At 33.6% G+C, this 16,914-nt stretch overlaps 1 protein-coding gene across 2 annotated transcripts in view; it reads left to right on the forward strand.

Annotated features, from left to right (window-relative positions):
• The window catches only part of ARID2 (AT-rich interaction domain 2), a 185,891-nt gene that overhangs the window by 76,549 nt on the left and 92,428 nt on the right, over positions 1 to 16,914 (forward strand). For both annotated transcript variants that reach the window (XM_002823129.5, XM_009247645.4), the window contains exon 4: positions 14,450 to 14,583. In XM_002823129.5, coding sequence (XP_002823175.1) covers positions 14,450 to 14,583 — 134 coding nt within the window. The remainder of the gene's footprint in view (positions 1 to 14,449; positions 14,584 to 16,914) is intronic.

Genomic DNA, 16,914 nt, shown 5'->3' on the forward strand with positions numbered 1-16,914 from the left:
TACTCATGTTTTTAATGCTTTTATAGAGAATATTGTTAAATTATCCTTCAGAACCGATATAACACTATGTATTTCTACTCTGTGTATGAGTTTCTGTTTACCTAAACCTTTGCCAAAACTGGATATTATAGTTTTTCAAACACATTTCATATTTTACATCTGTGTTTCTCGTGTGCATCAAATATTACTTTGTTTTAAAAAACATATCATTGCTCATTTTAAAAATTATAATATCAGTCCTTTTTATAATGACTTAAAGTAGTTTAAGATACATATGTACACACACAAACACACACATAGTTTTCTAGGTTATTGTTTATCATTTAGCATTGTGTTATATTTTGCCTAAGTTTTTAAGTTTTATTTTATTTTTATTATTTGTTTATTTCTTTACACTGAGCCTCACTCTGTTGTCCAGGCTGGAGTGCAGTGGCATGATCTCGGCTCACTGCAACCTCTGCCTCCCGGATTCAAGTGATTCTCCTGCCTCAGCCTCCTGAGTAGCTGAGATTACAGTTGTGCATCACCATGCCCAGCTAATTTATATATTTTTAGTAGAGATGGGTTTCGCCATGTTGGCTAGGCTGGTCTTGAACTCCTAATCTCAGGTGATCCACCTACCTTGGCCTCCCAAAGTGCTGGGATTACAGTTGTGAGCCACCACACCCAGCCGTTTTTAAATTTTAATGAGATAAATATCTTAGTCTTTCTTGGAGATAATGATTTCTCATGCTAAGAAGAGCCTTCCTTGCTCTTTAATATTAAAAATTTTACATTTAAATTTCTTACTCACCTGGAATTTGCTTAGTATGGCATGAGGTAAAAAAAAAAAAATTTTTTTTGTTTTGTGCTAATGATTTATCACAGAATTAGTTGAAAATGCTATTCTTTCTTCACGTGTATATGAAATACTAGCTTTTTATATCGGAGAATTATTGATTCAGCTCTTCATTTTGTTTTAAATATTGTATCTTTTAATATATTATTTTTTAATTTGACCTTTTTATTGAAAAGTCATCAAGCACATTCTTAAAAAGAAAATAAATAATGTAAAGGATGAGAAAGTCTCTACTATGAGGCTAACTGCTATTATAGTTTCTTTATTTCATTCTAAAAATATGTGGTTCATCTGCAAGCATATAGCTAATCTTCTTTTTATTACCTAGATAGAGATACACCATATACACAGTTGCTCTGTACCCTTTTTTACTATGTGTCACCAAATACAGATCTAATTTTCTCACTTTTTACAGCTATATACTAATCCAACTTAAGAATCTAAAACAATAGTTTATTATTGTTTGAACGTGTTTTTTTTTTTTTCCAGTATTGTCAAAAACTACCATAATATTCCACATTCTTATCCTATTCTTTGCTAACATGCAATGTAGGATAAATTTCTCGAAGTGGAATTTATTGGGTCATAGACTGTGACCAGTTACAAACAATGTAAATCAGTCTTGGCTAATTTCAGAAGAGATATTTACAGGAAATCTGGAAAACCAGGAATTAGTCTCTCACCTCCTACTGCCACTGCTTTGAATAACCTATGTTTGTTCTTCCCTAAAATTCAAAATTTCAGGCAGGAGAATCCATCTGGACAAGGGTGTTATCTGTTCATGTTTTAGCTGCCTGGAAGTGGAGAGGAGGCTTTTTTCAAGCTTTTAGGATTTTTAGTTTAAGCCAGACTCTAATGCCCATCACTTAAGCAAGTTCTTCTAAAAGTAAGGTACTTGAATGTGGGATATCAACAAACAAGCAATACAGTTATCATTTTTGGTTGCTTAATATCTATATGCAACCCTTCTTCTCATACAAACATTTGAAGTAAACAATATAAGAGCTCTTCAACGTAGTAATTTTGTAATGGTTCTACTTATACCTGTAAATACTTTATTCATTCTCTAAGCGGAGACAACCCAAAGGTTCGTAAGTTACTTCTTCCATCCAGCTTTAAATCCAGAAACTCTTAGTGTTTTCCTCTAGAAATCTCTTTTCTTCAGACTATAATTATATTCTTAACAGTGAGAAATTGAGGCACTCTCCCTAATATATTAACCTGGATATTAAAATAAAAATATACAAGAAGTAAATTTTTAATAAAGTGAAATAAATTCTATTTAAAAATTTATTTTAACCACATAAAAAGCTTTTATAATCTTTTGAAAAAGTATTTTATGATTATTATTATTGTTTGTCTCTCCCCATGAGACTGTTAGCCTCATGGGGATAGCAATATGTGTCTGCTTTGTATACACAGTATTCTGAGCATATGAAACAATGTCTGGCACATAGTAAGTGCTTAATAAGTATTTGTTGAATGAATTGTAGTGGGCTTTAAATCACTTTAATAGTTTGTCATACATTGATTGGAAGGTTTGTTTTTAGATTCAGTTTATTTTGATACTTGCTTTTCCTAAGTGGAAGAACAATACATGGATGAACATGGAACAAATGCATCATTATGTACACTTAATAAATCATGATCCCTTATTTTAAAATCCCATCTGTCAATGATGCACATTTTTTTTGTTGAAATTTATTTATTTTCATCTTGCCCATCAATTTTTCTTGCAAAATTTGGGTCAGTGTAATATGTAAATCTGTCCTATCTTTACAAAGTAGAAATAATGCAACTATAAAGGAAGAATTAAAGAGGAAAATAGAATAAACCTTCGTTGTTACAAAGCAATAGTTGGGAGTCAAAAGATACTACTGAAAGTTGGCATGCCAGATGACAAAATAAGAGAATGGGTTAAGGCATTGCAGATGTGTAAGTACCAAGGTAATCAATATAACAAAAACACAGACTTTACTAAATACCAAAAGATACAAAAAACAAAATAAAACAACAAAGCAACACATTACATAAATTACCCCATCATGACTTTAGCTGAAACCCATAAATTTAGTTTTATTTTCTTTTTTTCCCCTTCAGACAAGGTCTCAGTTTGTTGCCCAGCCTGGAGTGTGGTAGCACAATGATGGATCACTGCATCTTCTACTTACCAGGCTCGAGTGATTCTCCCACCTTAGCCCTCCAAGTAGCTGGGACAACAGGTGTGTGCCACCACACCTGGCCAATTTTTAAATTTTATGTAGAGATGGGGGGTCTCACTATGTTGGCCAGGCAGTCTCGAACTCCTGGGATCATGCAGTTCACCCACCTCAGCTTCCCAAAGTGATGGGATTTCAGGTGTGAGCCTCTGTGCCCAGAAAATTTAATTTTCATACTGAAAATAGACTCATAGATAACAAAAAAATATAAGTAATAATAAAATTAAATAGATACAATAATGTGGCAGAGTAAACCAAAAATGGAATAAAAACAGAAACAAATGAATTAGTAGTTCAAATACTATACCATTTATCTGAAGACACAAAGAACTGTAAAATTCATATTAAATTCTAGGTTTGTTTGCTTTAGGATTGAGCAAATGTGCAATTTTATTGAGAATAACATGAGCCAGATTTCTCAGTACTGGAGAAAAAAGTTTAAAATATGAAAAGATAACTGTGATGTTGAATTGATATTGGAGGTGTTGCTATGATTTTATCCTTTTAGAGATAAAAGAAATTTATAAACGTGTGCATGCATTTGTTTATATTTCTTAGTTTTGTATAATGAAAGGTCCTAGAAGTAAAGATACCTCTTTAAGCAATGAGCACACCTAGTGTCCAGATAATTGGTTTCTAAATACCATTCATCACTGAAAAGAAGCAGTGTTTCTTGGGGAGAAAGAGGGATTCTAGGGCTGAAGCAGGGAAAATACAAGATAAGCCTGGAATGTCTTATTGTGCTATAAATATAAAGTAAGAAACTGCTAAAAAAAAAAAAATGATAAGGACACATCAAAAGGATATAGGAGCCAGCTTGAAAGGGATCCCAGTGGCCAAATCTGGGACAATGTCTAAAGGATACAGATGCCAAATCTAGGATAACTTGAGCATTTGACTGAATAACGACAGGAATGTAATACCCATCAAGTAAGAGGAGAGTCTCTGAATCCATGGTGGTATAAATAATGAGTAAATAAATTAGAGAGGATGGAAAGTACTCACTCACAGTAGAATGCCAACTAATAAATGTTGAAGGAATAATGGAATTAGAAAAATTACTTTCTCACGCCTGTAATCCCAGCACTTTGGGAGGCCGAGGTGAGCGGATCACGAGGTCAGGAGATCGAGACCATCCTGGCTAACATGGTGAAACCTCGTCTCTACTAAAAATACAAAAAATTAGCCAGGCGTGGTGGTAGGCACCTGTAGTTGCAGCTACTTGGTAGGCTGAGGCAGGAGAATGGCGTGAACCTGGGAGGTGGAGTTTGCAGTGAGCCGAGATAGCGCCACTGCAGTCCCGCCTGGGCGAAAGAGCGAGACTGTGTCTCAAAAAAAGAAAAAAAAAAAAAGTAAAAAAAGAAAAATTACTTTCACAGTGACTTAGTCAAGAATCAATGGATGCTAAAACTAGCAGGTACAAGGTTGATAAGGAACAGGATATTTAGACTTAAAGTGTTTTTCTGTAAATTACTTAGTAATTTCTAAAAGGAAAAGGATAACTTCATAGTGTGATAACCTAGCAATCACAACCTTAACAAAGTAATCAAAGTAAAAGCGCTAACTGTGAGACAAATAGACATGATGTGCCTCTTAATATATACACTAGGGTAACAATTCATATCTGTAGTATTCCTTCAAAAAATACATTCTCTGTATCTAATTTAATTATAAAGAAATATCAAATAAACCCGAATTGCAGGACATTCTACAAAATAACCACCCTATACTCTTGAAAGATGTCAAGGTCATGAAAAACAAGGAGAAACCACTTATTTTTAAGTGGTTCACACACAAAAAATGTGTGTATTGGGAGGTGGGGGACAGAGAGAGAGAGAGACAAAGAATGAGAATAGGATAAGGTAAATGAAGCAACATATAAACAATTGGTGTATCTGGATCTGGATGAAAGATAAGTGAATTCTTTGTATATTGTTGTAACTTTAAAGTATGAATCTGTATCAGTATAAAAGTTGTTTTTAAAGGGTTCAAGCCTACAGAAACTTAAGTGAGGTTTTAAAATTATTTGGAAAATTCTTTTTTCTGGCTCAGCGTAGATATAAGAGTTTTGTTTTTTGTTTGGCCCACCCGCCCCCGAGACAGGGTCTCGCTCTGTTGCCAAGGCTGGAGTGCAGTGGCACAATCACAGCTCACTGCATCCTCAACCTTCCGGGCTTAAGTGATCCTCTTACTTCATCCTTCCCAGTAGCTAGGACTACAGGCGTGCACCACCACTCTTGGCTAATTTTTTATTTTTTGTAGAGATGGAGTCTCACTATGGTTGCCCAGGCTGGTCTCAAACTCTTGGGCTCAGGTGATCCTCGCACCTGGCCTCCCAAAGTGTTGGAATTACAGGCATAAGCCACTGTGCCTGCGGAAGAGTTTTAATATATGACATTTGCACAGTATTTTCAGTCACAAAGGCACGTGGTAGAGAGAAAATACTTTTTAAAAAACACCCTTTAAAAAATGTTCCATATTGCGTGAATTTCTTTTAAAAGTAATTACTTTCTATTTATTGTTAGAATTTCACCTTTATTGTAATGGGTAGATTGTCTTTATTGCCTTGTTTTCTAAATTATCTGCTAGGTGAGATATTGCTCATCATCTAATGTTATCGCAGGAAAGTTAGTAAAGTTGGGGCTTTTGAGAAGTAAGGCATGTAACTCTTCTCAAGATTGGCATCACTTATAAATACTCTTCAAGAGTACTTACACCACCAAGAAACACTGTGTGGTAAAAAAAAAAAAAAAATTTTTCATGAGTCATTTCATTATGTGATCATAAAAGTCATGAAGTAAATTTTGCTGTATGTCAAAAACCTTGTTTACTACATTGAAATAGTCTTGTAACACTTTTGGCATTGCCGACTTTCAGCTTCTTTGCCACGTTGGTCTGCCTGTGAATGACATAATAAATGATTTTCACATGTCTAATCTTACCCCGTAATCTTCCCTTCTTTTCCCCTTCCTTTTTCCTTTTCTTTTCCCACTGTCCTCTCCCCTCATTTTATTTTATTTTCCAATTAAAGCACCTGCTTATTCATTGTGGCTTTAAGTAGAATTAACATGTTTTTCTGAAAAGTCTTTTTTTCTAAAAAAAATTATTTGCTTATGAAAACATATCTTCCATGTTACAGCTTTCCTTTATTGACTCACTAAAAAGTAGTTCTTTGTGAATTTTGTTTTTGAAAGAGAATCTAGTAAATACCATAAACTCAGACATGTTAGAAACATCTGTACTTGAATTCAGCTATATAGAAACCTCCCACACAGTGTAATTTGCTCTAATCCTTGTTTCTTCAACTCTTCAGTAGTGTTTTCTTATCATTTTCCAACAGTATTTTTTTTTTGGCCATATCTTCCATGTATTAATTTAGCCACTTTTATCATGAGAAAATGAAAACATTTTTCTTCAGTGATACAGAAGTTAGCTTCTGAAATGACTCTGGTAAATATTTATCAGTATCCTTGCTTGAAATCATATTTCATTTTAAACTTTAACAAAGTACTTCAAATTCTGGATACTTAGTTGTAAGCATATTGCAAAGCATCAGGTAACAAAAAGTATAGCATTAACCTAGGACAAGGTTAATCATTGTGGGGGGCATGTAAATTTATAGTTTAGATCTTCTTTTGGTAATATAGAAATCTTTTGGCCTACTTCTTTCATATCTGATTGCATTGTCATTGTTTTTATTTCATAGTATGGTTGACAGTAGGTTCAGGTGAGAAGCATCTACTCTGCCACTTTATTGTTTAGTTTTGTTTGCATTATTCAAACTGGTTTCTTTGGAGGAATCTATTAAATTTAGTGTCCTTTTTGTGAGAGATGGTTTAATTAAAGTTAGATAATACATCTTTAAGTTGACTTAACCTAGACACACGCAGACATTAGTAAATAGAAAATAACGAATGAGTAAAGGTTCCACTTGTGAAAAGCTAACAAATGAGTGAAGTTTCCTCTCTTATGCATTCCACTTTGTCTGAAATGGGATGAGTAACATATGGGGTGCCTGATATATGAAGTGAGGGAGAGAGGAGACAGTGTCAATGCATAAATTAAATGTCTTTCCCTATTGGAGTATCTTATGTGTGTGCCCCACTTTGAAGGACATTTCTTCTACAGAAGCAAGGACTGTGGCTGAAGTTGGCTTGTGAAGTACTGAGAAGGCCTGTACTGGAAAAAGGAGTTACATTGGAACTTCTCTGAATTGTACAACAAAGGAGTCATAGGAGAGATCCAAAAGTATAAGTATTCTGAGATTCTTCATTAATTAAATTTTTTTTCCAGCAAAGCATGGGGCTTCATTTTATTAAATTCCCTTTGGCATCCTTTGTTTACATAATATCATTTTTCTTCTTTGATCTACAGATGAGTTTAATTGTTATGAAATTTTCAGTATTGAACTATCACTGGACTTCCACAATAAAATCTTATAGTCTTGGGTTGTGGTGGTTGTGTTTAATGAGTAAATTAGTTTTTCTGTTGTGTGCGTGTGTGTTTGTGTGTGTGTGTGTGTGTATGTAGTCTTTTTTTTAACTGCAACTTTTATGAAGTTTATCAGAGTTTTACTGGATTATGATTTTCAGCATAGCTTCCAATCTTTTTCTGTAGTTGGAAACATTTTACATAGCAATGGAAATGTCTGTTCTTGGAAAGTTTGAAATAATTGACTACTGGTTTTTTGATGTTAAAAAAATTTTTAAATTGTGAAATGTATCATGCACACACAAAAAAGCTTAATACATCATCTAAACCCCCACCTCCAAAAAATTTAACCTTACTAATACCTTTGAAGCCTCTGTAGAATGGCAGACTTTAGCTTGTTCTCTAGGTGATAATCATGTTGCTTTTCTTCGTCATTTACTACATACTTTGTTGCTACAAATATATTCGATTTTTTGCATGCTTATGAGCTTCATATAAGTGGAATTATAATGTATTCTTCTGAAATGATTTTTTTTTACTTACCATTTTGTTGTTGATGGCTGTTTGAATGGGTCCACGTCAATTTGTTAATTTTTACTGCCATATAGTATTTTATTGCCTCAATATGCCACAGTGTTTTTATCTATGCTTTCCTTTATGGATGTTTGTGTTGTTTCCAGTTGTTTTTATTTTAGGGTGTATGCCTGAGAGTGGATTTGCTGCATGATAGGATAGTTTTTATTTTCTCCTTTTTTCTGTGTATTTATATTTGCTGTCATTTTTATTTCCCTACGGTGATTTTGAAAGTAATGATCCTGATTTTAATTTTTGTGTTAAGCACTTGAAAAAAATTAGAAACACAGCTGATAACCTATTTACCTTAATATTAACTGTGAGAATAAACCTTTTGTTCAGTCTTCCTATACAAGTAACATACAGAGTAGAGCTTTAATTCTTACTACTTTTCTTTTCCCATTTATGTGGAAAAGTTCTTGAAAATTCAGATGAGGAGTATTGTTTTCAAATTATTTTAATAGTTTTATATCTTTATATTCTTAATTACCAATCACAATTGCTTTCTCTTGTGTATATATAATAGTTATTATTGAGACTAATATCTGAGTTTACTTTCTGTGCCTATTATTAGTCATCTTGTATTGCTACTTAACCATTGCACATTTAAAAAAATTTTCCAGGTTTATTGAGGTATAATTGACTAATAAAATTGTATGATTTTAAGGTGTACAACATGATGGTTTGGTATACATGTTTTGTGAAATGATTACCACAGTGAAGTTAGTTAACACAACTATCACCTTACCTAGTTACCCTTTTTGTTTTGTGGTGAGAACATTTAAGCAAATTTCAAATAAAGTATACAATTCAGTATTGTTACCTGAAATCCCCATCCTGTATGTTAGATCTTCTGAACTTATTCATATTGTAGCTGAATGTTTGTACCCATTGACCAACATCTCCCTTTTTCCCCTACCACTTTCTCCCTTGGTAATCACCATTCTGTTCTGTGTTTCTAACCATTTCTTAATTTTGATTCATCTATCAGACTATTTGTTTGTTTTTGTCTAGAGAGCTATGTGACTTTATTCTTTCTGAGTCTGCATATCTGAAAATGAATTTCTGTTGTCTTAGGTGAGAAACATAATTGGGTAGGAAACTCCTGTGAAATAAGCTTTCTTCTCAAACTCTGATATTTGTTCATTATCTTCTGGCAGTTAATTTTTGGAGAGAAATCAGAGCCTGATTCAAATGTTCTATGTAATTTTTTTTTTTTTTTTTGGTGGGGGCGGGATGGTGGTTCTGGATAGTTCTAAGAATCTTCTCTATTTTTGAAGCTTAAATCTTTGATCAAGATGTATCTGAGTATTTCTCTATTTTCTTTACACTTTGCTTGGTGACCCATGTACCTGGACACCCTAGCCCCAGGGAACTTTTTGATGTTTACATCCTTTCATAACTTTCAGTTAAAGACATTCTTCTGTTACATCAATGATTATTGCTTCTGTTTCATTTATTCCGGTCTCTCCTATAGGACTACCGGTTTTAAAATTTTTTCTTTCTGTGTTTGAGCTTTTATTTATCATACATATCTTTCATTTTTGTCCACTACTTATTTCCATTAGTTTATTTCCTTTCCGTATAGAACAGTTTCTCAGGCTTACTTTGTACATTACCGATGTGATCTACATTGTCAGATTTACTCTTTAATGCTCTCTCGTATCTCTCTGTTTTTCTGTCTCTTTTGGAAATCCTGGCAGAGAAACTTTATTATTTTTATGGTTTCCAAGCTACTGTACTTGATTTTTTTGCCTAGTGTTTTCATCTTGAAGTTATCACATCAGTGTAGGTCCCTGTCACTGGATGACACCAGTCGTTCCATGCTGGTGCTTCTCATAGTTGCTTCACATCCCCTTGGTGTTTGGACTCACTTTGACAAAGAAGTTACAAGTCGAAGTTTATAAAGGACCTTGCTTCCTTGGAAAACCAACTATTTCAACCCAACTTTCAATAAATCTTTTAAAAAATAGTTGTTACTCTCTGGGTCCCCTTTTGAAACACACCGTCACTTTGGGTAGCTCCTCAGGAGCTAAGGGAAATCCAAATTGAACTTGCCTTTTTGAGTGTTTGGGCCTAGGATCCACCAGACCATATTACTCTCTCAAGATGTGTTTTGCAAGTTGGCCTTGTGGATCCTTGAAGTTGCTTTAAATGTATCAGAATTTATAAAAGTTTTTAACTGAGAAATTATGCTAATATCTCTTTATTTTTCTCTCTAAAGTTTATTGTAATTGGATTTAAAGGGAGAAGTGAATATGAGTCCTTGCCCTATCATCTTTTTTTGTAACATTTCAAAAGGTTTTGTTAATATGGAAGTGTTTCTGTCATACAGAGTTAATTTTTTTCCTTGATCCAAGAATAGTCAAGAGTTTTCTTGATTGGTAGTGGTGGTGGTTATTGTTTCAGTTTATAAGTATTCTACCAAAATATTTACAGATGAGGTTATATGATATCTGAGAATTGCTTTAAAAAATCTGAGAGAGATTTGGTTGTTAAGATGGGTAACTGTGGTTGTGATAAAACAAGATTGACCATAAATTGATATCTGTTGATAGATACTGTTGTGGTAGTCTCTATACTTTTGCATATGGGTTTGGAATTTCACATAAGAAAAAGTTAGTTCTAATTTTACAAAAATTTGATTTCTTCTAAGAAAAAAATTTCTTGAATTGCATTGTGGTTAGAAAATGTGCCCTATATAACATATAATCTTAAATTTATTGTAGTTTTCTGTGTGAATTGATATGATCAGTTTTAAAATTTCCATTAAGATTCTAAAAGGAAGTCATTGTGTGTCCAGTATCATCTTGGTGATGATATTCAAGTCTTCTGTAACCTAATTTATTTCTTTGTCTACTTAATCTGTCAGATATTGTAAGAGATACATTAAATTTCCCCACAGTCACTATAATAGTGCTCATATTATTTGATGCTGTTTTGAATGAACTCTTTTTCCCCCATTGTATTGGTCACATTTAAGCTTTCTGGATTACAATATTTCACTAGTTTTGAGTTAAATATGTAATGTACTAGGCAGATTACTATAGGAGCTCATCAAATACTTGTTTGAATAATATGTTAACTGTTCAAAGTTATGTCATCGATTTTTGAGGAGAAAGATGTGCAGTCTAGCATTTGTAGTTTAATGGGTGAACACAGTGGATCTGTTGATGTGTAAACTCAAGGTCATGTTAGAGAATTAAATCAGAACACTTGCACTTTGAAATGTAACTTTGTGTTTTAGCTGTGTTCTCTGGTTTGTTAATACTTTTTAGTTTTTAGAAGTATAACTGAAAAACCAAAAAAACCGACTTTATGCTTATTTATTGAGAGGGTGCCAAAATCTTTTTGCATCTCAGTTGGAAATATTTAATAATGACAGTGAGAACAAGTACTGGTCTTCAAGCCAGGGAAATAAAAATTTCAAAATTATAACAGCCTAAATCATAAATTTCTGGGGATTGGAATTGTGCAAAGAATCTGTTTGGAAGAATACTGTTAGACTATTACAAGGGACCAGAAATGATGTATTTTTAAAACCTAATGAAACTTTGAATTATATGGGGTTTTATGTATATAATAATGTATATGGTTTATTATGAGTATATAGTGTTGTCAGTTCACTCCATATCTCTTATGTTCCATTTTGGGTGTTCTGGGAGGGACGAGTTCCTGTTTATAGCCTTTCTTTACTAACAATGTTGTTTTCTCTCCCGGCTGTTATTAAAAATGTGTGTGTGTGAGACGAAGTTTTGCCCTATCGTCTAGGCAGCTGGAGTGCAGTGGCACAATCTTGGCTCCCTGTAACCCCGGCCTCCCAGGTTCAAACAATTCTTGTACTTCAGCCACCTGAGTAGCTGGGATTACAGGCGTGCGCCATCACATCCAGCTAATTTTTGTATTTTTTAGTAGAGATGGCATTTTGCGATGTTGGCCAGGCTGGCCTCGAACTCTTGGCCTCAAGAGATACTCCCGCCTCACCTCCCAAAGTGCTGGGATTACAGGCGTGAGCCACTGCACCCGCCCTAAAAAACATGTAAATTTTAAATCTACTGTACTAAATGATAACAACTTATGAAGAGTATCCTAAATCTGTTATTTAATGGTCTTCATTGTTATTTTGATTAGATAACAATTATTTTATAAAGATTATTTATCTGTAGTCTGTTTTAACCATTCCACAATGAGTTCAAACAATTCTAAAAGATTGTACTATCTAAAATACCTCTGTGAATACTATTATATCCAAGTGATTTTGTGTGACGTATATTATCCTTCATTTGCAGAAAAGATGCCACATAAATTTTGAGCAGCTGTTTTTCCAGTTTACTTTTTATGTCTACATTTATATATATTTTTCTTTCTGTGATACCTGCTTTAGAAATTTAAAAAGAATGGGCTTGATTCATTTACCTACTTAAGTTTGTTGTGGGTTTATACTAGAAAATGACTGCTGCTTTTTAATCATCTTTTTGTTCTGTTTTATGTTCTTAGACTGTAAATTCTGTCTGCAAGGGACATACTCAGAGTCAGCTTGAAATGTGTACACATGCCTACCATTTTCAATGCTCAAGGATTATATCTGTGTATATGTCTCTGCTTCAGTATGTTTTATCTACAACCATAAAGAAAAATATTGGATTCATTATCTATCAAGCTACCTGCTAGGAAAGAGTTTCTTGCTCAAATTAGGCTTATGTGGGGAACTTGGAAGTAATGGAAAGGGACAGTTTAATTCTTTTCCAGGTTCAAGGATGTGAATTATTGTGCCTTGTAAAGCTGGAAGGGGAAAATGAGGAATGATAATGATTTTTCATGTCATTAGTTTTTATATTTATAAAATTATAGCTTCCATTCATCCCTCTTTGAAATTTAAGGTTTGGTACTAAAAATAATACTTCCAGGATAATCTTACATGTTCATTGATACCCACCTCCCTTACCTCAGCTGTCTTAAAAAAGCAGAGGGTAGGTAGCTGCCAAGCTTTTAAGTAGCTCCAAATGGACTTAGCACCTGCCTAGATCAGGAATGGTAGAAGGATTGATCTGTGAAATAATCACATGTAGAACTTTTCTTTGGTAAAGTAAGTCAGTATATATCAATCAGTTTAACTTCTTATCTGTGAAGCATAGTAACAGCTGTGTTAGAATACAGTGTTGTGTTTGACATGGTTTCGACCAGTTGTTTCCCTGTTTTAAAATCACATCTTACTTGGGAATCTTACTATAAACTGGTAGATGATGAGGTATTATGAATTTGAAAATTAAATCCTAGTTAATATTAAGATTGATTATACTCAGTAATGGTGATACAGTGAGGGGATACACTCTCTTATAAATTGGTCAAAATGTATTAGGCATAGTACTTTTGGATTGCAGTTTGGCTATATTGATGTTTAAAATGAGCATACCTTTCCAATATCAAGAGAAAATATTCAAAAAAGTGTACAGATTAAGTTTATTACCAAAAAACAAAACGGAAAATACCCTAAATGTATTGCTAGAGAACTATTTAAATTTATAATGTATCAATAGGATCAAATGCTATATAGCTGTTACAAAAGAATGAGGTAGTGCAGTATGTATTGATATATTTAGACCTCTAAAATATATTATTAAATAAAGATATTCTCAGAAAATATACTCAGGTTTGCACATGAACCTGTTGTTATTGCTGATAAGTGAATTTGTAGAGGTCAAGGGTTACAGAATCTTCTAATTTTCACATGGTTTTTATAATGACCATATATAATTTTTACAAATAAATAAAGGTACTGTTCATCTACATGTAGTTGTCATCTGATATTCCCTATTTTTATATTGTTATTTGAATAGTGGTATGGTCTTTTCTGAAAATATAAAAATACTTTTAGAACCATTGCATTGAGGCTGGGCGCCGTGGCTCATGCCTGTAATCCCAGCACTTTGGGAGGCCGAGGCGGGCGGGTTACAAGGTCAGGAGATTGAGACCATCCTAGCTAACACGGTGAAACCCCGTCTCTACTAAAAATACAGAAAATTAGCCGGGTGTGGTGGCAGTCGCCTGTAGTCCCAGCTACCCGGGAGGCTGAGACAGGAGAATGGCATGAACCCGGGAGGCGGAGCTTGCAGTGAGCAGAGATCGCACCACTGCACTCCAGCCTGGGCGACAGAGCGAGACTCCGTCTCAAAAAAAAAAAAAAAAAAAAAAAGAACCGTTGCATTGAGTTTATCTGCGGTTTATCTTACTCTAAACTGGAGTTACTGTTCTAATATAAGAAGTTTATGGTATTTTTATTAATTTTTTTAGATTATTGTTTAGAAAAGGAAAACAAATATGTGGTGAGAGTTAAAAATAAGATATAAATCTATTTTTAAATGTTTGCTGTGCTGTTTTTCTGTTTCAGTTACCTAGAAAAGTACGAGAAAGTTCATCATTTTGGGGAGGATGATGATGAGGTACCACCAGGCAATCCAAAGCCACAGCTTCCTATTGGTGCAATTCCATCTTCCTACAATTACCAGCAACACAGTGTGTCGGGTAAATATCACTGCAGATTAACAGGATATAGGTCCGCAGTTTTGAATTAGGAAAATAGACATCATCCAATGAGTTAGTCCCTTCCTTTGCACATGAGAACACTTAAGGCCTTAAGGTAATGCAGCTTTCAAAGATTGACATCTAATTGGTATCAGAGCCCTTTCTCTCACAGGTTACTTGAGAATTTTAGTTGCAGGGATTTTTAGTTATAAAACACTTTCACTTCCAAGTAATGATTTTTCCTTATTGCTCTGACTAATGATCAGTTTATCCTAAATAGTCACTAAAATAAGAAGAGGAAGATCCTGTTAGGGTTCAGGAGACCAAGAATTTTCTTATAGAGTCTACTAGATTTTCTAACATTAATGGTATTTCCAGCATCAGAATTCTCAGAAATGTTTCTGATTATTCTATTTTCCTGCGATGGTACCAGGAAGATTTTTTTTTCACTTGTCATTCTTATAATGGTTATAGAGGAATCCACAGCTTGAAAAGAGCTGGACTCAAGTTGGAAAAAAATCAACCCCAGTGTTGATACTCTCTTGAGTGGAGTAGACAGGGGCTTCAGTTTTCAGTGGCTCTGGAGGTCAGGACTGTGATGACTAGGAAGAGAGGTCTGAGGAGGTACACATCTTTGTTTTTCCACTCACTAACATTTGGCCTAAAAAAAAAAAAAAAAAAGAAGAGATACTTGTTTTTCAAGCTATGTTCTTTATAAAAATTATAATTATGCTAAATATTTATTATTATTATTTACTGGTGCTAGTTCTGTACTCTTACAGGTTATCCTTAGATTTATACTGTCTCATTTGTGGACTATCATCAGTATCATCAACTTTTTTTTTCGTATTATCTATTTTCAAAGTTTCTTAAAAGTTGAATTTGACTTCCTATTTCTTCCCTAATCAGTAATGACTGAAGAAATAGAATCTTTTAGAATCTGCGATCTCCATTAGAAGAGGCTTCATCTGATGCTTTTGTATAATTGGGGTAGGGGTGAAGCAGGGAGTGCCAGCCAAACCTAGCTTTGTTTTTAATGAATAGTTTTTACTGCAAGAACCAAGAGTAAAGGAAAATATTTTAAGTCACCTTTAGAAATGCTTGCTAATAGTTTATGCTGATAAGGTAAAATGGGGTGACTTGTTAGGTGATATGCTCCTTGTTTCTAAAAAGAGCTAATGACCATTATCTAATTCAAGGATGTTAAAAAAGATACTCCTACATCGAATGAGATGTTGTACTAATGACCTTTAAAGATCATTTTCAACTTACAACTCTGTATGATCCCTGTATTACAATAACAGCAGAGCTATTAATCCTTGTAAATTAAATAGACTTTGGTGTCTGCTACTACTGTTCCCAAACAAACACTTTTCTATGTTTGGTCTTGTTTAAAATAGATTTTTTTCCTGAATCTGTTTTTTCCCATTTTCTATTGATCTACTTTAAGAAAGATCACGTGAAATATTTTTGGTATTTCGGAAGCCTATAATGAAACTTACTGATACAGCTGCACAGGTTAAAGGAGTGATAGAATTGTTTAACCTGTTGTTATAACAACCCTTTTCTGATATGCTATTATATGTCTGATTTGTTTTAAGAGAATCTGAACAGTTATGTTTTATATGTAACGTGTAATGAAGTCAGGATTGGAGATTCATGAAGAGGAAGAAACTGGGAACTGATGGGGAATATCAGATTACAGAATATCTAATTCAAACTGAAAAGGGGTAGAATTTCAGAGCAGCATTTATACTTTATATTTTTCTAGAAAGAGCCATAGCAACATCATGACAGTATTCTAAAAATTGACATGATTATCAATATATAAAGCAAATAAGTCATTAATTTTTCTTTTAATGTGTTATTAAGGAAAATAGAATAAGCTCCGTGTGTGTGTGCACGCATGTGTTCTAAAAAAAAAAAAAAAACCCACCAAAATGAAATTATCTAATGTTAGATTGAGAGTATTTAAAGAAATTTATTTAGAACTTTGAGAAGATTTGTATTTACATCTTTGATCATACAGCCTTATTCCCCTTGTAGCTTTGGATAAATGTATTTATCTAGAGATACTTTTATTGTTTACATTAAGAAAAGCTGTTCAAAATATTTTGAATGGTAGTATAATAAATTTCAGTGGTCAGTAGTGCTAGAATATAGAACATCGTACACTGATAGAATGTGGGCCTGAATTTGCCTTTGAGGATATTGACTACTTTTGGCCAATAACTTTAAATGGCAAAAAAAAATTGTGGGTTTTGCTTTAAGCTTTAAGATTCTTCAACATTGGCTTCAGTACATGGTGGTTTTTATCATTCATTTGCATAG

This window comes from Pongo abelii, chromosome 10 (assembly GCF_028885655.2).
Source record: "Pongo abelii isolate AG06213 chromosome 10, NHGRI_mPonAbe1-v2.0_pri, whole genome shotgun sequence".
NCBI lineage: Eukaryota > Metazoa > Chordata > Mammalia > Primates > Hominidae > Pongo > Pongo abelii.